Source organism: Eumetopias jubatus, unplaced genomic scaffold (assembly GCF_037043125.1).
Source record: "Eumetopias jubatus isolate StellerSeaLion01/CBP00866 unplaced genomic scaffold, mEumJub1_p1.0 scaffold_5, whole genome shotgun sequence".
In the NCBI taxonomy this organism is placed as follows: domain Eukaryota; kingdom Metazoa; phylum Chordata; class Mammalia; order Carnivora; family Otariidae; genus Eumetopias; species Eumetopias jubatus.
The window spans coordinates 108,600,312-108,623,540 of NW_028274811.1; the positions used below are offsets into that span (position 1 = coordinate 108,600,312).

At 49.5% G+C, this 23,229-nt stretch overlaps 1 protein-coding gene across 4 annotated transcripts in view; it reads right to left on the reverse strand.

Moving 5' to 3' along the window:
* Nucleotides 1-694: 694 nt before the first annotated feature.
* GALNT10 (polypeptide N-acetylgalactosaminyltransferase 10) overlaps nucleotides 695-23,229 on the reverse strand; it is a 223,617-nt gene continuing 201,082 nt past the window's right edge. For 3 of the 4 annotated variants that reach the window (XM_028106585.2, XM_088023490.1, XM_028106587.2), the window contains exons 8-12: nucleotides 19,101-19,208; nucleotides 14,126-14,347; nucleotides 10,873-10,989; nucleotides 5,168-5,317; nucleotides 695-4,695 (exon numbers count right to left, since the gene is read on the reverse strand). In XM_028106585.2, coding sequence (XP_027962386.1) covers nucleotides 4,537-4,695; nucleotides 5,168-5,317; nucleotides 10,873-10,989; nucleotides 14,126-14,347; nucleotides 19,101-19,208 — 756 coding nt within the window. In that variant the 3' untranslated portion in view covers nucleotides 695-4,536. The remainder of the gene's footprint in view (nucleotides 4,696-5,167; nucleotides 5,318-10,872; nucleotides 10,990-14,125; nucleotides 14,348-19,100; nucleotides 19,209-23,229) is intronic. The other variant, XM_028106586.2, reaches the window with a different exon arrangement.

Here is a 23,229-nt window from a genome sequence, read left to right on the forward strand (position 1 = left end):
GAGTTGGAAGCATCATCCAAAAACTTCCCATTTTATGGCAGAAAACTGAGGCCTAGATAGGGGGCAGCATTTGCCTGAGACCTTACAGTCCGTTGCAGGGCCAGGCCAGCCAGTGCTCTTTCTAGCACACGGTATTACATACATCTAATATTCAAAGCATCAGTGTTTTGGTAGGTAGGAACTTGTGGCTGATGGGTGAGCATCAGAAATGAACTATTTCATGTTGCTCTACCCTCCCGAAATCTTCAGTTCCTGGCTGTGGTCTGTAGGACCCTTTGTGGGTTACTCCACCTAAACTTGGGAGCTCACCTCCTTCTGTGCCTCCCACATGGGAACTCTTTCCTGCCTCAGGGCCTTTGCACTAGCTGTTCCCTTTGCCCAGAACTCTCCTCCCCAAACTGCCTCTTGGCTCACACCTCTAATGTCTTCTAGCTCTCACAGAGAGGCACTCTCTCACCGGCCAACCTAATGTTGATCCCCACTCCAGTCTCTCAAACATCTTGTTTCGTATCCTTCATCACCCTGTTCACATCTAGAATCATCTTGGTTAGTTGTTGGAGGTCTGCTTTCTTCTCTAGAACGATGGCTGTTGGGAACTTGCTCAGTATCCTGGGTCCTGAGCAGACACTCTCTGAATACGTGGGGAATGATGGGGTGGAAGTTGGCGTGTGACAAGAACAAGGCAGACAGCATGTTACAGAAAGTCTGGCGGTTTATTCAACAAGTCACAATCACAATTGTACACGGTAAGTCAGTTCTTCACAAAGGCTCACTTTTCCAGGCAGGAGAAGAGAGGTTGGTGGTCTTGAGCTTTCTGTATGGAATACCCAGTCTGCCATCTCAATATTCCCTGCCTGTAGTCCCTTTGGGATCCCAGTCTTCAAGCCAAAAATGGGGCAGAAGCCCAACCCTGTTATCTGACATGGCAGAATCGAAGCCATGTGGGGAGCAGGTGTTAAGAGGGCCTTGTCACTGGGGATGTAGGTCCAACTCTGGCAGTGCACCTTGGCTCAAGATCAAGTTTGGACTGAAATATGACTTGGACTTTCACAAAGTAGAAAAGAATTCCAGAATAGGACTGCACTCCTTGCCCCTCTCCCACACTTAAAAGTCTTCAGAAAACACTAAAAATGCACTGCCTCCCAGGAATTATAAAAGATCACCCAACCTGTACAAACTAGGATTGCTGAAGCAAGGAATCCAGGTTTCTCAGTTACTACCGTAAAGTGCTTTGCCACTCTTTTGAGACTCCAGAGACAGGAAAATGAAGACGCACGGAAAGAAACATGGAGTCATTTTAAAGGGTACCATGTCTTTCTTCAGGAGAAAAAGAAATTCAACAGGTAGGTTTGCAAAGTGAAGATAATGTGGACTTTGGGGATCTGCTGCATCAGCAGCGAGAGGTGCTCCTTCTTCCTTAGGCCTGTGGGAGTTCCCCTCTCTGCCTCTGAACTAGTTCTTCCTCAAGGGGAGGATGGCTAGTTCTCGGATGGTTTTCAAAGTTGAAACCACCAGGCAGAGGCACACAGTGGGATGGCTTTTTACACATGTGCCTGCACACTTGGCCACCTCCCGAGGCCTTGTATTTCTAGCAAAGATGCTCTCTGCATTGCAAAATGCTTCTGGAGGCCCCCTGTGGAAAGGCAGCTGGTGGGCCCCATGGTCATGATACTTTCCAGCCACACCGTTTTGTGACCGTCTGCCAGAATAGAGAGAGGAAAAGGGGCCCACACCGTCACCCATTACCCAGAGGAGAGCACCCCCCAGACTCCTGGCTGCTTTACTGAGCAACAGGGGGCAGTGTGAGCAGGAACTGCAACCTTTGAGACAGGTCGTTTTCAAAAATGAGCCCAAAACAATGAGTGGTCAGTATTTGTTATCTGTCCGATGGTCAGCTAAGCCATGAACTTCTCTCTTTCCTTCCCCTATTACACACTCTGGCCAGTCCCAGCACCTCCGGATAAGGGCTCAGCAAGACCTGCTCAGGGGAACTACCCCTCCCTTGCTGAGGGGGTCAAGCCAGACTTGAAAGGAGAACCAAAGGCTGGGAAAGAGGAAGGTTGTGGCCCGCTTGCTGCTCCTGCTGTCCACACGGGTCCTGGTCTTGCCAAGGACATGGCCACCCGCTTGGAGGGGGACCACTTGGGAATCTAGCGAGTGCTCGGCACTCTGTCTGCAGGCTGGGATGGGGGACTACAGGCATGGCCTCCAAACACGGCCCTCTCCCCGGGGGCTGCTGAGGCCCTTCCAGGCCATGGACTAAGCGAGTTGTCCAGCTGCTCTTTTAATTTGGAGTGTTTCTTCCACGAATTGGAACAACTCTCGCCTCTGGCCCTCGAGGGACTTCTCCGTCTCAGATCCTGCTCTAGGCCCCATGTCTCCTGCTTGAAACTAGAAGTTCAGAAACACACACTCATCCAATAGAAACGGCACACACCACCACCAATGTTTCCCCTCCCCCCAACCCTGCCCCTGGAGGTTTGTCTAGCAAGGCACTAGGAAATTGTTCAAGTTTAGGGATTTGCTGTACATTTGCATTTTCTCTTTTTAAAAGGCACAGTTTTTATTTTAATGATGCTGCATTGCTTTCTGAGGATGACCCCTAATTCAGCTCTCCAAACTGCCACACTCCTGTTCTCCTAGATCCTGGAAGGGGCCTCCTCTTCGGACTCCTTCCTACCGAGGACCACTATGAAAGATAGAGCACTCATCTGGAAAAGACACGAGGGATCAACAAGCAAGCTTCCTCGAGCACAGAGGCCATGTCGACAGGTGGCCAGGACGGGGCTCGTGCGGGGGCAGAAGTGGAGGAAGTGATGCTTTGCCAGCTCTATGCTTAATCAGGGTGGTGGTGGTGATTGGGAGTTTATCCCCCCACCCCCAAGATAAATGATGGCCTTGAGATCAGCCAGCATCTCAAAGGCAGATTCGTGGCTCTGTTCTGAGATTTATGTTGCATTTAATCGCTAAATGACACAATCGAGAGATCCAACTCTAATTGGAATACTGATTTCCAGTATTTCCCGGACTAGCTGGTGGAAGCCATCGGCTGTGGCATGCGATTTCCATCTCTAAATCAGTGGGTGGCAGGCTGGTTACAGCAATGATTCCTATTAGTTTGGGAGCCCTCTGGGAGTCTGACACGTAATTAACAAAGCAAAAGGTAAACACGAGGGACTGGCATGGAGCTGGGTGTACAGCTGCTTGTGGGGTGCTTTACTCCACTGCAACTGGGAGGGTGGGGGAAGGTTGCAGGGCTTCGGGACTGCGCTGAGGACCATGTCATGCCAAGGTCTCCGGTGCGAGCTGACAGACACAGGTCCCCGCCCCCCCTCCCCTGACACCATCAACCTCGGATTTCAAAGATTGTCTCAGGCTGGGGGGCTGCCTTGGCTGTACTACACTTGGCTGGCTCTTTTAAATCACAATATTCCGGAAATCCATACTGGGTGCTAGAATACCAGAATCCCAGGTAGCATTCTAGGTTGTGATCCAATGATAGAGTTCTTGAAAAATTCTAGAGTTCTATATGAGAACTAGAGCCATGATGAGGTCAGAGGCTGGGCATCTTGCCCACGGTCCACCCTGGAGGCCTCCAGATGTTTTGAGGTAAGCACCTCACATGTCTGCTCCTCTCTTAGGGCAGGTAATTGCCCAAGACAGAAAGAGGAAAACAGAAGCACGGCTCAGGGGAATTCCGCCAGCATATCTAGTTCGGGGGTCTTCTAACGAGGCCCTTTCCACGGGCACGAGGCCAGGTGAAACACAGCTCTGAGTAGCTGGTGGCTGAGCTGTCCTATGCCTGCAGAGCACTATGTGGACATTTCCAGTGCCCAGAGAGCAAGGAGAGACATCCCATGCGTCGTGGCAGCAAAGGAATGTCTGGGGGTCCCACTTCTGACCCCAGGCCTGGCAGTTGGCCAGCGCTCAGTATTGAACACCACGAGGGTCCAGGTGAGGCCTTCCATCACATCAGCTGGGGCTGTGACAGAGCACGGAAGCTGGGCGGTGACTGCAGTTAGCCCACGACAGGCAGACACTGAACGACTGGCACCAGTGGCCCCGAGACCTTCCCCCCGGCCTTCTGGTGCAGATGAGGGCACTGCTGCTACAAGCTGCCCACACAGGCAAACGTTGCCCTTTTCCTAGAGGACCGTCATGTATGAGCCATCTGAAGGCTAGGCAACCTTGTGGGACCCGTTTTGGGGTGGCCTAGGGCTGCCCTGCCATTCCTCCCACATGACGCTCAAGGGACCGCGGGGACAAAGTTGAAAAAGCCCCCCTGGATTTCCATGATGCCATCGGGGGTTAAAGCAGGCGCTGCTCTCTGTGGGGCCTCTTGTGGGGTCTGTTCTCCACCCCACCTCCAGCCCTGGGCTTCAGGGAGCAGGCGGACACCCTGCTCCTGCTTTAAAAGCCCTGCGTGCCCCGGACCGGCGGGCCAGCACCTCTCACATCACGGCGCCCACAGAAGCCCTGCCTCCCTCGGAGAGGACGTCTGCGGCGGGGCCAGGCCTGCTGAGGACACGTGAGGGCTCAGTTCCGGTTGAATTTTTCCAAGACTGTCGAGTTGGTGTGTTCGAACAGCCACTGCTGGGTGAGAGAAGAGGGGTTACAGGTGTTCATGAAGATCCGGTGGTCACTCTCACTGCAGTCCATGCAACTGCCGCTGACCGGGTGGTACAGGGTCTTGTCCTAGAAAACAGGGAGGCAATCAGCCGGGCGGCGCTGGGGATACGCCCAACAGCAGCACCAGTACCGGCAATGCGGCCCTGAGTGAGCGCGGGGTTGGCCGGCCAGCCACCCCCGCACCGCCAGGCTTCCCTGCTCGGGTGGGATGCGGGCGGAAGTGATGCGCCACTTCCGGCCCGCGCCCTACGCATGCTCGGCTCCCGCCAAATTTCCCTGGTTCTCATGGTGTCTTTTGTTTTGTTTTATAATGGACTCAGTTGCCAACATTTAAGATCCTAGAGGTTTCACACAAAAATCTTGGATTTCTGGCTGCTCGCGAATGACTGAGAAGTCGGGCATGGCGGGTTTGTGGAACAAACGCGTGAGTGAGTGGGCTGGGGGGGTTGTAAGGAGGGAGGCACAGCGGCGTGTTTATCTGCTTGTCTTTTTCTAAATCAAGCCGATTGCCCTGTCTCGCCCACGCAAACTGCCTTACTTGGCGGTACTTCCACAGCTGGTTGCCCTTCATGCTGTGGCAGTCATAGAGGGTGACTGGGCTGGTGTGGGAGATGGCGTCAAAGCAGAACTTCTTGGTGTGCTGGGGGTCTCCGGGCCGGATGTCCTCTCTCCAGGTGAAGGTGAACACCTGTGCATACAGGGACATCGTCACGGGGACAGCCAAACCAGGGGACTTTCTCCTTTTTGGAGTGATAGTTAGAGATTCAGAAAACACTATTGACCACACGTGTTCCAATCACCCAGCTTCAACAGTTCCCAACTCGCGGTGGATCTTGTTCCAGCTTTACCCCCACCACGAACCCCCACCCCCACATTATTCTGAAGCAAATCAGAGACCTCACACCATATCAGGTGTAAAGACTTCACGAAAGTGCCATTATAGCAATAAAAAGTTACCACGAAGTCCTTAGTGTCATCAGGTAGCTCCACAATGTCATCAGGTAGCTAGAGTTCAAGTGCTCTTGCCTTGTAAGTTTCTTTTCATAGGTTGAATCAGGATCGAGACCAGGTTCACATACTGCATTTGGCTGAGAAGCGTTTTTTGTTTGTTTTTTCCAGCAGCTTCATTTAAGACTAACTGGCGTACAATAGACTGCACACATCGGAAGTGCACAATTTGATATATCTGACTTGTTTACAGCTGTGAAACCACCACCATCGTCAAGGTCATGAATATATCTGTCACCCCCAAAGTATCCTCACAACCCCTATGGTCTCTTCCTCCTGTCCCTCCTCATTCCCCATGCCTCTGGGCAACCACTCCTCTGTTTTCCATCACTAGAGATTAGTTTGCAAGTTCTAGAATTTTAAATAAAAGGAATCCTACAGTATGTATTTTTTTTGTCTGATTTTTTTCCACTCAACATCATTTTGTTAGGACAGCATTTATCAATAGTCCGTTCCTTGCCATTGCTAAGTAGTATTTCACTGCAACGTACTCCTTTTACCTGTTCTTAGACATTTGGATGGCTCTCAGTTTTTGGTTATTACAAATACAGCAGCTAAGAACATTTGTGTACAAGTCATTATATAGACATATACCTTCTTTTCCTTAGACAAATAGCTCAGAGTGGTATGGCTGGATCATACGATAGATGAATGTTTAAGAAATTGCCAAACTTTTCCAAAGTGCTTGTACCATTTACATTCTGATCAGCAGTGTATTCTTCCAGTTCCCCTACATTCTTGCCAACCTTTGGTATGGTCAGTCTTCTGAATTTTAATTTCCATTTTTCCAAGAGTTAAGCATTTTTAATGTGTTTATTTGCCACTAATATACCTTCTTTGCTAAAGTGTCTGTACAAATCTTTTGCCCATTTTTTTTAAAAAGAATTTATTTATTTGACAGAGAGAGATACAGTGAGAGCAGGAACACAAGCAGGGGGAGTGGGAGAGGGAGAAGCAGGCCTCCCGCTGAGCAGGGCTGGCTTGATCCCAAGACCCTGGGTTCAGGACCTGAGCCAAAGGCAGACACTTAACGACTGAGCCACCCAGGCGCCCTGCCCATTTTTAAATTGGATTGTTTTCTTATTATTGAGTTTGAGAGTTTTATATATTTTGGATCCAAGTCCTTTATCAGATACAGTTTTTGTAGACATTTCCTCCCAGTCTGTGGCTTGCCTATTTTCTCAACAGTGTCTTTTAGAGAACAGAAGTTTTTTTTTTTTTTTTAAAGAAGTCCAATTTATCGTGTTTTTCTTTTATGGATTGTGCTTTTGGTGTTTTATCTAAGAAATCATTGCTTTATCCAAGGTCACAAACAGTTTTGCCTACGTTTTCTTCTGAAAGGTTTTAGGTTTTAAGTCAATACACCATTTTGAGTTAATTTTTTGCATATAATATAAGGTATGTATTGAACAGTTTTGGGGGGCATATGGATATCCAATTGTTCCAGCACCATTGCTTGGAAAAGACTATCTTTTCTCCACCAAACTGCCTTTCAACACTGGCAAAAACTGATTGTCCATATACATGTGGGTCTATTTTTGGTCTCTTGATTCTGTTCCATTGATCTTTCTTTATGTCAGTACCACACTGTCTTGAATGCTGAGTTTATAATGTATCTTGAAACCAGGCAGTGTGCGTCCTTTAACTCTGGCCTTCTTTTTGCAAGTTCTTTTGGCTATTCTAGGTCCTGTCCATTTCTGTGTGAATTTTACAATCAGCTTTTCACTTTCTGTAAGAAAAGCCTGCTAAGATGTTAGGGTTGTGATGAATTTACACAGTGGTCTGGAAAGAACTGACACCAATGCTGAGTCTTCCAATCTCTGGACATGGTCTTAGGACTCTACTTACTTAGGACTTCTCTCATGTCTACCAAAAATGGTTTGTAGTTTTCAGTGTATAGGTCTTTTGTCAGTGACAGACCTGAGGATTATATTTTTCGGGGGTTATAATATAAGTGCTTGTTTTTAATTTTAATTTCTGATTCTTCATTATTCATATATAGAAATACAGTTGATTTTTGTATCTTAGAACTTTGATAAGTTCATTTATTAGTTCTGGTAGTTTCTCTGTAGACTCAGTTGAATTTTCCACAAAGATGATCATAGAGTCTTCAAATAAAGATTGTTTTCCTTCTTTGTCCACCTGCAGGACTTTTCTTTTTCTTGCCACAGGTTAGAACCTTTAGTACAGTGTCAAATAGAAATGGTAAAGTCGGAATCCCTGTCTTGTTCCTGATCTCAGGGGTAAAGCATTCAGACTTTCACCATTAAGTATGATGTTAGCTGCAGGCTTTTTATAGATGACCTTGATCAAGTGGAGGAAGTTTCCTTTTATTCTTGGTTTGCTGAGAGTTTTTATCAGGAATGAATGTTGGATTTTGTCAAATGCTTTTTTTCTGGGTAAAGGTGATTATATGGGGGGGGGGCAGTGCCTGGGTCGCTCAGTCAGTTAAGCGTCTGCCTTCGGCTCAGGTCATGATCCCAGGGTCCTGGGATCGAGTCCCGCATTGGGCTCCTTGCTCAGCGGGGAGTCTACTTCTCCCAGTTGTGCTCTCCCCCTGCTAGTGCTTGCTCTCACACACTCTCTCTCTCAAATAAATAAATAAAATCTTTTAAAAAAGGTGATTATATGGTCTTTCTTTTTCAATTTGTTAACATGGTGAACCTATTGATTAATTTTCTAATATTAAACTCACCATCCAGGGGGCGCCTGGGTGGCTCAGTCGGTTGGGCGACTGCTTTCGGCTCAGGTCATGATCCCGGGGTCCTGGGATCGAGCCCCGCATCGGGCTCCTTGCTCTGCAGGGAGCCTGCTTCTCCCTCCTCCCCACTTGTGCTGTCTCTCACTATCTCTGTCTCTCTCTCTCTCTCTCAAATAAATAAATAAAATCTAAAAAGAAAAAAAAATTTAAACTCACCATCCATTCCTGGGATAAATTAAACTTAGTCATAATGGATTATCCTTTTTACATATTGCTGGATAGGATTTTCTAAAATTCTGTTCAGAATTTTTGCATCTATGTGCACGAGGGATACTGGTCTACAATTTTCTTGTAATATCTTAGTCTGGTTTTGCTACTAAAGTAATGCTGGCCTCAGAATAAGTTGGGAAGTATTCCTTCCTTTTCTGGAAAAGTTTCTGTGGACTTGGTAACATTTCTTCTTTAAGTGTTTGGTAGAATTCACCAATGAATCCATGTGGGCCTGGATTTTTCTTTGAGGGAAGGTTTTCAACTGCAATGTCAGTCTCTTGAATAGAATTTTGTTCTTTTCCAGTCAGGCTGGTGAGAGTGGGTACCATCCCTGGCCCTGTGTGAGCACTGGGTACAGCTCCCTCTCATCCTCTCAGGATTTTTCCAGCCCAGGAAACTCCCTCACACCCATGCATGGATCAGCACTCTACCAAATGTACCAGGGGGACTCAGTAAATCCCACAAGTTCTCTCTGTGTCTGGCGCTCTCCTCACTTGTATTCTATTTTGTGAATTCTAGCCACATTGGTCTCCAACACTGTCAGCTCTGTCTCTCCAGCTTGGGAGTCTGCTTGGCTTCCCTGGGTCCTCCTCCTTGACCTGTGGCCTGGAGACTCTCTCAAGGAAGGACTGGGACAGCATAGGGCTTACCTTGTTTGCTTGCTATCCCTCAAGGATTACTGTCCTCCACTGGTTGATTCTGCTCTCTTGAAGACAGTTTTCTACATATTTTGTTGGTTTTTCAGTTGTTTCTGGCAGGAGGGTAAGTCTAGTCCTCATTACTCCACTCCGTCTTGGCCAGAAGCAGACATGATGGTGACCAAGGTACTGGCAGCTCCTGTCTCCTGATGGTTTGTTCCCCAGGCCTCTGTAACTTAGGGGCTGCATTTTAGATTCACATTTCTCCCTTTACAGGCTCACTACAGCTCTCTGCTCAGGGTGGTTGAGAGCCCTGGGGGATCTAGATTCCATTGGGGCAACTGGGCTGCCATGCTTCCCATTTCAGATGGGGGAGGCTGGCACAGCCAAGCACCCAGGCGCCATTTTGTTGCTTGTTTGAGGGAATCCTCAGGCATTTAATGTGGACTCTCTGCCACACAGTGAGGCTCTTCTAGGCTGAGCAACTTGGGCACATTCTATCCAGGCCCTGTGCTGTTCCTGGTCTCTCTCAGGGTCCTAGGGTGGGGTGGGTGTGGGGAGCAGTCACATGCTGCCTTGGAGAACTCAGGAGAATCAGTGACGGAGAGCCACTTCTAATAAGAATTGTTATCAAGAAAGGAGGGGGGAGAGCAACAAGGATTTCTGAGGGAGGAGCAGACACTGCCAGGCTAGGCACTGTGCCCATCGGAGAGGCGGTGCTCTTCCTTCTCAGCACGCATGCCACAGACCCCTCCTGAGTTCTGTTTTTGCGGAGGACCCACAATGTAGGCTTCTATCTGTGTGCACTTCCAAAATGCCAAAAACCTATAGTAAGGAGACTATAAAAATGTACCCTTGAACCAAGATTCAGTGGATGTGGTGTGGTTTGGGGGTTATTGCTTAGAGGAGGGTACCACGGAAAGCTAAATGCAGTTTCTTCAGAGTGGTGCCTTTCCTGCACTGCTGGCTTGCACTCTTCATTCTTCAGATAACACCCCTAGGGCATGATCTCCTGGGGAAGCCACCCTCTCCACTCTTCTCCCCATCCTTCGGTGAGGCTGAGCACACCCCGGGCTCCAGGAGTGGGCATGTGACCTGGGCCTAATCAATAAGAGGACTCTATCACATCCCTATTGCAACAGGCTCAGGAAAGTCAATACGTGAGTGCCCCAGGGCTTTTCTAGAACCCTGGAAAGGGACCTGCCTTTTCATGGAGGGATTGGAAGCCTTTGTTGCTGGCGGTCCCATTTGCCACCACATGGGAAGAGCCTGGTGAAGGACGAAGCCCACAGAGAGGAGGCAGAGTTGAGACCCTGGAGGGATCCCATTGAACATCATTTAAGCTTTTCAGCAACATGAGCCAGTATGTTCTCCTTTTTGTTGAAGGCCATTTAGGCTGAGTGTCTGTCATGTGCAACTAACAGACCAGATTGGTGATTTCATTGCAATGTGAAGGATTCCTCTTTCTAAGGTGTTCAGGAAGCTCTTATAACTCATCCCCTGGGCTAACTTTTGTCAGTCATCATTGACCTGTGGCCTCTCTCTCCCAGCCCTGACCATGTGAGCATTCCAGGCTGCATACGACACAGGGGAGCTGGCTGCTGGTCCCCGAGGAGTGGCCCTTACCTGCATGTTGTTCCAGGCAGCCTCCCCGCGGCCCCGGACACAGCTCTCCAGCCTCAGCGGGGAGCCCAGGGCCCCATGTTTCGTGTCGGCACACAGCCCTGTGCCCACATTGTGGATCTGAAAGAGACAGAAGGGAAGAAGTGACCAGTGAGCACCTTGAGATATCCCCCTGGGACCATGCTGGGGTGGGAGGAGGGAACCCAACAGAGACATCAGATGGGGAAAGCTCTGCATGGTCTTAAAAAAGCTTGGCCTGGGCTGAGGGAAGTGCTCTGTGCCTCTCAATAAAGGAATACTCAGTCCACAGAGAAGAACTCTTCCAGAGCCTACTTTGTCTTAGAGCATGCAGAGTCACAGGGTGCTGGGGGTGGTGGGAGGCCTAAAGCTGTGGGGGGCTGGTATTCAAAGGACCCCCTGGCTCCCCTCCCAGAGAATTTGATCCACTAGGTCCAGGAATTGAATTTTATTTCCATTCCAAGTGATCCAGGGACCATACCTTGAAAACCACTCTAGAAAAGGACATGACATCTTTGCTGTAGGGTCTTGGACTCTCTCTGCCTTCTAGAGCAGGTGAATGGCAAAAGGTTCTCAATCCCAAGAACAAGAGGAGTTGCAGTGAGACAGGTGTGGTGTGGTGGGAGGAGCACCAGGCTGGGAGCCGAAGGCCTAGCTGCTCCCCGTTAGCCATCATCACTAGCTGATGGCCGCCGTGAAGGTGCCATATCCTGGTGTTCCTGCCCCATCGTGGAGTTCCTGCCTCATAGAAGCACTTGATTTTGACAGAGGGTTTGGAGGTGTGGTGGTCGTGAGTTATCCTGTGGTGGCCACCCAGTTATCCTGTTGCAGGGAGTCTGACTGCCCAGCGGCTGTGTTCTGAACCCACTGTGTCTGAGTGGAGGCCATGCTCCCCGTGCGCTGCTTCCAGCCAGCATCTGAAGGTGGCAGGGCCACTGCAGCAGGCCCGTTCCTGGGAGATGCCAGACTCCTCTCATCTGGCTTAGTTACTTGGCTCAAGCTTCCTCAGAGCATCTTTGCAGTGTGGGACTCCTCCTACCCCAGCTCTTCTCCCTCCCCTCTCCCCCTTCCAGAGGGCAGACCAGCCCCACAGGGAATCTCCCAGCCTCTCCTGGCTCCCTTCTTATTTCTTCTCTCAGGTGTTCCCCCAACAAGTCTTTTGGTGTCTGTTTCTCAGAGAACTGGACCTAATACAGGGGAGAAAGCCCATAAAATGGCAAAGAAATGAAGAGCTTCATGAGGGAGGTCAACATGACACGTCCTCGTGCAGGTGTTGGGTAGGGCTGGCCAGACAGCTTAGTTAGTTAAGGTCCCTCTGACTTGCTGTGTGAAGTTGAACAAGTCATACCTGCTGTTTCTGCTGGCCCAAATGCATCTGTCCTTCCTCTGGTAACAACACCCTGATTTTCTTCCCTTTTTTCTTTTTTTTAAAAGATTTTATTTATTTGACAGAGAGAGAGACAGCGAGAGAGGGAACACAAGCAGGGGGAGTGGGAGAGGGAGAAGCAGGCTTCCCGCCGAGCAGGGAGCCCGACGCGGGGCTCGATCCCAGGACCCAAGCTGAAGGCAGACACTTAACAACTGAGCCACCGAGGCGCCCAACACCCCGATCTTCTATGGGGCTACCACTCCTTGTCCACCCTGTGGCCTGTCGGAGTATCCGTCCTACCCCTCCTTGTCCTGTGGATTGCTGCAGACCCGAGAATAAGACCTTTGCTGGCTTTACTGGGAAGGAGGCATATACTTTCTGCTGACTGGCCAAGCTGACGGTTTGTCAACCATCTTGCTACCCTCAGCATGAGGCTAACACAAAAGGAAGCAGAGGTAAACAGAAGGAAAAGAAACTGACATCATCTGAGTCCCTGGATCCAGGTGTGTCCGAAGCAACAGCTACCCAAAATTTCTATGAGAATTAATACATTTCTCTTTTCACTTTAAATTGGACTTCTGCCGCCTACAAGTAAAGGAGATCCAACTCTTATGCTCGTTGTCCCCAAGCCTCAATATATCCATCTATAAGGGAGTGGGTCCTCTCAGCTCAGAGACCCAGGAGCCAGAATCTGGTGACGGAGTGCTTCTCCCCCTGGAAGACGGCCTGTGTCCCCCAGCAGGACTGGCTTCATGAGTGTATGACATGGGCAGTGGCCCAGAGCCCCTCAGCCAGAAGGGCCTGCCATTGGCATAAAGTTCTGCTATCACTGCCTTAAATTTTTTTTTAAAGATTTATTTATTTGTTTCAGAGAGGGGGTGCAGAGCGAGAGCGAGAATCTCAAGCACACTCCCCGCTGAGCACAGAGCCCAACTCGGGGCTCTATCCCACAACCCCGAGATCACGACCTGAGCCAAAGCCCAGAGTCAGACACTCAACCGACTGAGCCACCCAGGCGTCCCATCATTGTTTGATTTTTAGTAATCTGATTTTTGAATTTGTAAGTGAAATCTGATAGGACAACGGAGCATGAGTGTAAGCAGAGCTGATGACACACTACACGTGCACCCGCTGTACCTTTCTTCTGTGTTTGCATACAGCATCTGTGATGCCCCACAAGCACAGCTTCCCGGGGGTCCCACATGCACGGGAGTTGGGCAAGACTCAAGTTACGGCTATGACTAAGTGGGGTGCTGGCAGGTCTGAAGGCCACCCTTTCCTTTCCAACCAGGACTAGACTGCACAAAGGAGGGCCATGGCATTCTGGGCCGATGAGCTCTAGCGTATCCTCTTACTTGTGTTACTGCCCTGGACCAGCCACAGCTCCCCTCACCAGCAGCAGATAACCGCACAGAAGGAAGAATACGACAGCCCACAGTTTGCTTGCCTTCCACCCTTCCTCACTCATCAGCAAGCTGCAGGGAGAGCGTCTTGGTAAAAAGTAGGCATTATCAACAAGTGAAATAAGATCAGCTGAGTCAGTTCTGTGCAGGGTTTGCACTGTTCTGGTAAGAAATACATATGCATGCACAAGGGTTGAAATACAGATTGTGAAATTTCACCCATCTGGTATATGAGTTTAATGCACTTCTGTTTGCATTTAAAACTGGCACTGCAGAATATGAAGATGAATGGTAAGATTTCTGCTAATAATTGAAGGTTTTAATTTTTCCCTACTTAGAACATTAAATAACAACAACAACAACAAAAAAAACAAACCCACCACCACAAGGCTAGAATCAGGAGAGCTGCAACTGCATTTTGCACTGGGCCCTACTTTTGTAGCCGCCCAGGGCCCTGCGCACTCACCTCCCCCCAAGCTGCGGCGGGGGGCTCCACGGGCGGGTAGAATTTGGGCAGGTCCCAGGCAATCTTGGTCATAAACCACTTGAAACTCTTGCAGTTAAGGGAGCTGCGCAGCTTCTTCTGGGCGGCGACGTCCCCAGCAGAGAGGTGGCGGTACTCGGGCCGGCGCTGGTAAATGTGCTCGGCATACTCGTCCATCCACACTTCCGCCACTCTCTTCAGGTTCTGGAGGGCGACAGGCAGGTGGAAGGGTCAGGCCCTCTGAGGGGCCGAGGCCAGGGAGTGTGTGTGGGGGGGAGCGAGGGTTCTGGAAGTTGAAGTTAATCCTTCTTTATTTATGTTGCATCAAAGACCCTAGCCCCACCGTGTTTTTAAAGCCTTCTATACTTATGCATGGTTTTAGGACTCTACGACTACTGGCTGAATAAAAGATGGCTGGTGTTTTACCCGCTCATCTTCCACCCCCTTTTTCGGTCTCCTCTGCCTCACTGTCCTCTCTCAGGTGGCTTCGGGAAAAGGTACATGAACCCCCTGACGAACGGGAACAGGCACGGGCATAGGGATTGGCCAGCAGCGAGCACGTGACCCAAGCCGAGCCAATCAGAATCAAGAGGTGTCAGCCTTGGCAATTTTACTGGAGCTATAGGGAAGAATTGCTCTGTTTCTTCTCGGATTGCTGGGTAAGACCTGATGCGTGAGATGGAGGCCGGAGCTGCTGGGCCATAGGGAAACCCTGACCAACGGTGAATGAATGAAGCAGGGCTGAGGCCTAGACGAGGAACACACTCCTCCTTTTAGTACCTGAACCCGGCCGTGCCTGAAGTGAGCACTATCCCGTGACCTTCCGTTCACTGAAGTTGGTAAATTCCCTTTCTGCTTATGCCAATGTGAGTTGGGTTTCTGTCATTTTCTACTGAGTGCTGACCAAGTTGCCTGGTGAAAACAAATGATAATCTGCAACCAAAAGGTGGCAGCAGCTGGAATTTTAAATAATCCTTTGAGGTGCAAAAGTTGCTGCTACTTTTGTTATGAAACACAAGGATAATCAATAAAAAAAGGACAACCACATTATTGGCAAGTAGGGGCAGCAGGCAGGAAAACCACCTGTTTGTGGGTAGTTTTGGAGATACAGGAAAAGTGAATTCTTCCATGTAACCAGGAGGAAGATTCCTCCCTCCATCTGTAGGTGTACATACCACCTGCTGAGGACCACAGACGCCTGGTCTGGAAGAGCACAGCTTCAGGGTTCAGGCGAAATTCTCTGTTCCAAAACATCTTCCTACAATCCCTGGCTGTTGTCAGAAATCTGCCCTTCAACTCAACATTCAACTCTCCCAGCTTTATCTCTATCGTAAAGGTCGCTCCCCCCCCCCCCCCCCCCCCCCGCGCCCCGGCCACTCCCACTGCAATCCAAATTTTCTTCTGAAGGGTAAAAGGGAGTTAGCATTTTAAGCTGTATCAGTCATTCACACCTCAGTGTAAATGACTGCTCCAGAAGCAGAAGGTAAGGCAGGGGTCGACAAGCATTTTTTGTAAAGGGTGAGATTGTAAATATTTGAGGCTTTGTGGACCATTTGGTCTCAACTCTGAGGTAGCTATAAAGGAGCTCGACACATTATGTAAATGAATGGGTGTGGTGGTATTCCAATAAAACTTTATGGACATTGAAATTTGATTTTCACGTATCACAAAATATTCTTCTTTCATCTTTTCACCCTATTTGAAAATGTAAAAGTCATCCTTAAGCTCATGGGCCACACAAAGCAATTTGCTGATTCCTGAGCAAAGAGGAAGGAAGCCAGCAGGAGGGGGAGCTCCATGCCAAAGGCAAAATTCACCAACTCCTCCATTGTGCTGACTCTTGAGTTTGGGACAAGGAAACCATGAAATTTCCTTGCCAATGACTCATTCTTTCTGAGCGCTGAAGAGGTTGACAGTGGGTTAGAAGTAATTAAGGAACAGTGTCATACCTGCCAGGCTCCGACATGGCAAAGGCTGGGCTTAATTTAAAATTGTGCCCCAAGGAAGCTGAAAGCCTAAAAAAGCCTGCACACCTGAAGACTCTCCTTTTTCCAGTCTGCCCACCCAGGTCCTTTGGCACACTAATTTGCTCATGCCACAGGGATGCGGAGGAACTGCTACAGTTTTCTCTCCAACGACAGGCTAAAGTGGCCAATCTGACCAAATTCACCAGTGCAATGATAAAAGGATCAAATCACACAATATTTTAATTGATCCTTAAATGACTATTTTAATGAATATTGCACTTTTTAGACATGCCTCTCCCAGATTTTGAACTTTTGTACAGTTGACTGTTTTGACCAAAGTAAAGGACTTTACATTTACTTCTATTACATCTCCCCTTGCTAGAGTCACACAAAGGACTCTGGGATTTTAGGAGGCTGCGTGCTCCTCTCATCCCTCCCCCAACACCTCCCTAGTTCCAGGTCCCAGTCCTGTTGGAAGCTGCTCTGCTCTCCTTGTGCTTGCATTACAGAGATTTGCCCAGATCCTCGGAATAAGAGGCCATTTTTTATTTATTTTTTTTTGGCGAGTTTGAATGGGTTTCTGTTACTTCTTTCTCTAAGATCCCTTTCCCAGGGGCAGAGACAAGAAGGATTTTTAATAAATTTAGTAAACAAACTAAGACTGGCCTTGTTCTTGAGGTAGGCGAACTGCTGGTTAGCTCATCTCTCTTGAATTGCCACTTCACTGCTCTCTAGCTGTTTGTCCTGGAATCTGACAACTTTAGTAAGACTGAGGTTTTTCTCTTTATGTGGCTCTCTTAGGACTTTTAGACAACCTCTCCTCAAATCTATTAAAATGATCTTCTAGGAGATTATGTTCTAGAAGAATTTGGCTGTTAAAACAAGAAGCAAACATTTACAATGTGATCTGCAACTCAATGAGGGTAGTTAGATACTATGATAAAAATTCAGGGGAGCTTGATTCAGGCCTTGTGGTCCTGTAAACCTACGTGGGGTGCCCCTCTGATTGTTAACTGGTTTAAAGTCACCAGGAGACTGATAAGATATAGACAGTTGAAAAAGAAGTTAAAATGTTTAAACACAGAATTAAGAGAAGACATTGAAATAAACTTCCCAGTCTTGTTAATAGATGGTGACATTAACGCTAACAACAGCAACCACTGTTTAAGGGACAATTGCTCTGTGCCAGGCACTGGTCAGGCCTAAGTGGGTTTGAATTCTAGTTAGTTAATGTCTCCACATTTCCCTTTCCTCATCTCTCAGACGGGGATTAAAAGCATATGAGAATTAAGTTCGATAAATATGTAAGATGCTTTGCATGAAGTCTAGCTCACAGGAAGTTTTTATGTGTTACTACAGTGAGCTATTATCCATTGAATTCATCTGTGGTTCAATAAACAGGAGGTCGTGGTGCCTTTTAACCAGGTGGGTCTTATAAATGACCAGAGAAGAAAAGGCTGCTTTGGAAATGATCCTGCTGAGGGGTCAGAGGTGTCCCCACGGTCCCACCACTCCCAGTAGCTGAGAGTCGCGTGCGCGCTCTTGGGCTTACTGAGCGACTTTGCGCTGTTGTCCTGTCTGGCGTCTTTCTCGGGGCTTGCCAACAGGATCTCAGAAGAAACCTGATTCCTACCTCTCTTGCTGAGTCTAGAACCGGCCGCGCCCCCGCGTCGGACGGGCTGTCCGAAGCGCCGAGGGCCCGTGCCTGGTTGTCGTTGGAATCCTCTACCACTAGAGGGCGCTGCTGGCTCTCTTTTTCTTCAACGCGGGCCCCAGAGCAGCTCCTGCCGCCTCCCGAGTTCAGCTCCCACCCATGGATGGAGCACGGGCTTCCGCTGCCTGGTGGAGCCGCCCAGTCTTCGTGTAACTTGCAGGACCGGGGCTCTTCCTGACCCCGGGCCTACAGTTCTGCATGGCATCCACTGTCAGGTGATACGGGACGGGGAGGCGGCGGCCGGGCCGAAGGAGGTGTCTGGACGGATGCCAAACAGGCTCCCACGGGGGTCTCTGTCGGGAGGGGTCTCCACCAGGCACAGCTGTGCCGGTTACCTGGTTACCTTTCCAGCTTCCCACAAACCTCTCTGCGGCCCTCTTTACCTTCTGGGGCCCTCCCCCGCCCCATTTTTCTCTTGTGGTCACCTTGATTTTTTTTTTTTTCCTCAAGACACTTAATATTTTAAAATTTAAGGTTTAGGGGAAGATCATTAATACAAATAACAAAACCAACCCCCAAACAAGCCTCTGGCTAACAGAGTTCTGTGTGTAGCCAGTGGCCAATTTAATTCAAGTAATGATTAATACAAACCATCTTAAGGTAATGTAATAGTTTGACCCAGAGAATTTTTGGCTGTGTAAGTGGGGGAGGGGGCGGGGGGGGGAAGAGAAAGACACTGACATTTATTAGCCACCCTCCTGCCAGGAACTTTTAAGTGCCTTGCCTCAGGCTTTCCCCAACACATCGCTCCACCTGTATTAATATTTATCTAACAGCTTTCTTTAAATCACTCCTGGTCTAACTTTGCACCTACTTCAGCTTTATCCTAAGTAATCAGATCTAGAAAATCACAAGTTAGCTACACTAATACATATTAATTTCTAATGCACATTAATTTAAACCCATGTAAATAAAAATGTTCCTATGTCTGGCACCTAAAATCATCTTGTCTGTCACACTTGGGGAAACTGTGCCATCTCCTTAATTCTCTGGCAATGCTAAGAGTTGTGAAAAATTAGCTTCCTTTGAACAAAAGAGGAAACACAGGCTCAGAGGAGTTAAGCAACCCTCTTAAGGTCACAGGGAATGAGTGGTTAAGCAGGGCTTTAAGTAAGTTATTTTAAATTGGATTTCACCTAGAGAGTTGGGGGGGTGGCATGCACACTGTCACACCTGAGTCACTTGGCGTGGAGTCCCAGGTATCTCAGGAGGTCTCTGCTGTGCTGATGGGCCCAGCCCCCTCCCGCCTCCCCGTCCAGGAGAGCCATCACCTTACCCGGGCCAGGCTGACTCCGGCGGGAACCTTGTAGGGTACGTACTTCCTGTAGATATGGCCCACCCTGGAGCAGGGGATGTCCTCCATGCGGCCCCCACACATCCAGACCTGCAGGGCGGGAAGGGAGAGAGAAGATGATATTTCTGCCTCTCATTCACCATTGCCCCCAAAGGTCACCGTCGCCTCCTTCCATGCATTCACTGAAAGCATCAGCTTGGACTGTCTGCTAAAGCCCCCATTCACAGAGCGAGGAGGAAAACACAGTAGTAACAACAGTGCTTTTAAATAGCTGACAGCGTTGAGTGCTTACTCATTGCCAAACGCTATGGTACAAGCTCCCCACGCACAACTGCATCTAAGCCTCATCAGAAACCCTATAAAGCGGGTAGTAATGGAGCTCCACTTTACAGAAGAAACCGAGGCTCAGAGAAGCTAAGAGGCTTGTCTAAGGTCGCAGGGTTAGTGACTGGCAGAGCCAGAATTTAAACCCCGCTTCAGCTGACTCCAGCTGAGCAAGTGCAAGTGTGCAGACAGCTGTGTTGCAAACTCTAAGGCGGCAATGGGGGCTCTGTGGGAAAGACCGCAGGGATTGCTTAGTGATGTCTGCCACAGGTATGAGAGGGGAAGAGATGGCACACAGGCTCTGTATATTTACTGACTGTGGCCTCAGGTTCTGGAGTTTCCTCCGAGATCTCTAAGCCTCCTGCTGGGTCACCCTGAGCAGAGACAGCAGCCTCCCTGCCCCGACTTCTCTGCAGTCTGGCTCCCTAAGCCCTGCAGCTGCTATCACTGCGGAGGGGAATCCCAAGTTTCTCCTTGTGTTTCCCTACAGAGCTGGCATCACAAAGAGCTCCTGAGCTTGATGCATGTTGGTCTGATGGCAATTTGGGAATTCTTCCTAAGTATGCTGACTCACACCCACTGCGGGGCCAAGGCTAAACGGACCCTCCTCAGCAGTCCTGGCTTCAAATCCTAGCTCAGCCACTTACCAGGTTTGTGACTTTGATCAAGGTACTTAACTTCTCTGAGACTCAGTTTCCTCATCTGTGGAGGATTACATGAAGCGGGCCTTGGGGATGAGATATCGCATGTGAGGCGCTTACTTAGCACAAGGCTTGGCACACAGTCACAGCAGTGACACACGCCACAATGATTCATTCAGACATTTGACTAATATGTATGGAGTATCCGCTACATGCTAACCATTGTCCTGGGCACATAGAGTGGTGAGTCTGCCAAGGCCCTTGCCCTCATGGACGGTGAGTATGGTGCCCAGCTCCAGGATGGCCCCCAGTGAGCCTGGCCTTCTGGTATTTGCACCTTTAGGCAGTTCCCTCCCAAATGTGTCCTGTGAGGATGGACCCGTGTAACCAACAGAAAAGTGCAGAAATGAAGGTTATAAAAGACACCGTGGCTTCTGCCTTCCTTCCTGAGACCACTTGCTTTGGGGTCCCCAGCTGCCGTGCCTTGAGGACACTCAGGCAGCTCTGTGGAGAGGTCGGGTGGTGAGGAGCTGAGGCCTCCTGCTTATCGTGTAAATGGGCCAGCCACGTGAGCGAGCCTCTGAGAAAGGGATCCTCCAGTGCCGGTCTAGCCCTCAGATGCCGGTGGTCCTGGCTGACACCTTGACTGCAGCCTCATGACAGACCCGAGCAGAACTGTCCGGTTAAATCACTACTAACTCCCTGAGCCACACAAATCTTGCGATACTTTTACTGCGGCTTTAGGAGGGTATATTGGAGGTATGGGGTATTCTTTTCCTGTGGCAGTAGATAACTAACACAAAGGCAGTTTCAGATAGTGATATGTGCTATAAGGGAGCCAAAGCAAGGCCAGACTCACTGTATGCATCTATGGATCTATGAGAGGTTCCTTTACGTCGGTGAGGGAAATCCTCACTTCAAAGGGAATATTAGATACGAGACTTAAATAATGAGAAGGTAAAAGTAACATAAAGATCCGAGGGGTGAGAGAACAGGTGGAGAGAGGAGCAAGTGAAAAGGCCCTGAGGTAGGGCGAGGCTTGTCTTAATCACTGAACAGAGAAAGCCAGAGGCCTGGAGCAGGAGCAGAGATCGGAGGGGAGGTCAGAGAGGTGAGCAGGGACAATCATGAGAGTCTCACAGCGCAAAGCAAAGAGTCTTCAGCAAAAGTGTTTAGTGAGGGTGACAATATAATCCAATTTCTATTTTACCAAGATGACTCTGCCTGTAGGGTGGAGAATGGGCTAGGGCGCAGCGAGGGCCTGGGAGGCTCTTGCAGATAGAGGCAGTCATGCTTTGGTTTTGTGGACGCTGTGGTGATGTAGGACTCAACTGTACTTGGGCCGTTACATATATATATATTTTTAAAATAGGCTCCATGCCCAGTGCGGAGCCCAATGCAGGGCTTGAACTCATGACCCTGAGATCAAGAGTCGGTTGCTCAACCGACTGGGCCCCCCAGGCGCCTCTCGGGCATTATTATTAATGTTATTCCCGTTTCCTCGTTTATGAATGAGGAGCAGGAGTGGGAATATCTGCAACCCTGATTCTGTGCAAAAGAGTATTTTCCAGCTTGAATGGCTCAATGGGATAGTGGGTATCTGGCTTCATGTCTTAATTATTTCACAGGCTCTAGAAGGGAGGCTTTTCCACCTCATGCACCTGGGTGTCCTCAGTCCCTCATTACCCTCCGCCAGCCACTGTCTCCAACCACCCCGGATGTACTGCATCCCAGGCTTCCTGCAAGGGGATATGTATGCATGGGGTGGCAATTAGTAGAAGTGCTGCCTGGAGAAATGCAATTATAGTCTGATCTTGGGGGAGAAAAAAAAATTGAGCAAGTCAATAGAACAGAACATTGGTCTTGAGATAATAGGCTCCTGATGGTAGATTAATGTCAAGGCCAAGCCAAGAAGTTTATTTTCAAAGCAGGAGATATTGATCAGGCGCCAGCATCCCATAACAATAACTCTTCCTTTATACAAAATGACTGATGTGGAAGTGATGCTTTTGTCTGGCGGATATCACCCAGCTCGGCGCTGGGCTGCCCCTGCCTTACGGAAGGCAGAGTGGCGCTGAGCAGGTGGGGGATACCTTACCCCGCTCTATTTTTGACTGTCTCCTGGGCAGTTGACTAGGCCGGCGTCCAGCTCCCCGGACTCCATATTAAGCTCACATTAGCTAACGAGGATGAGTCTCCAGCTCTGCCTGGCAGGGAATCTTCCTTTATGTAGACGACAATCAATCTCCAAATCTTTCTCTTCACTGTGACCTCTGGTTTCTTTGGCCCTGACCACACTGGCCATCAGCCTGAAGGTTCCTGAGGGGCCAGGATGCCCTTGATCTGCTGAGAGGTTTGAGGCATCCAAAACATCCTCAGATTTCCAGGACGTCCGGAGCCCAGAAGGAGTCCTGGTTTGGGATGACGGGTTTACTCCTCAGCTTCCCTGCCCTGAACATGATCCACTGACAGCCGACTCAGAATGGGAACTGCCTTCAGACACCCAGATACCTGTTCAGCTGAAGCTGCTGCCAACTCCCAAGTCCTCTGGGAGCACCTGAACAGCCTGGAAAGGGCCCAATGCAGGGCACACCCAACTCTTCACAAACCCTCTAGCGTCTTCCACAGCGGTCAGCACCTCTGTGGTGCTCACTGGTTATCTGGGAGGATCCCAAGACTGGAAGGGACTCTCCCTCCAGGAACAGGACAGAAGCTGGAGGCACAGAACGGGGTCCTGACTTGCCCCCGGCTGGGGTGTGGCCAGAGGGGGTCTTGATCCCAGGTCCCATGGTTCTGCTCACGGCCCTGGTCCCCTGTCTGTGTACTGTTAGGGCCCTCTCCCGCCTTCCTTCACAGCCGAGGCAGCTGCCCTCGAGACCCAGGACAGCCACGGCACGGGGGCTCTGAGCACACCCCCCCATTCCCAATGCCACCTCGTGTGGCCCTGTGGCTACGATGCCCTCACCCCGGGAGCCTCAGTCTCCTGTGACCTGGGCATGACGGCTCACCACTACCTCGCAAGGCCGCTCACGTGGCATGAGACAGTCGTGAAAAGCATGTAGCTTGATGCCTGGCCATAGCAGACTTGACCACGTTCGTCATTTCTGTTTGCAGAAGAACGGGAAACACCACCAGCTTGAAATGAT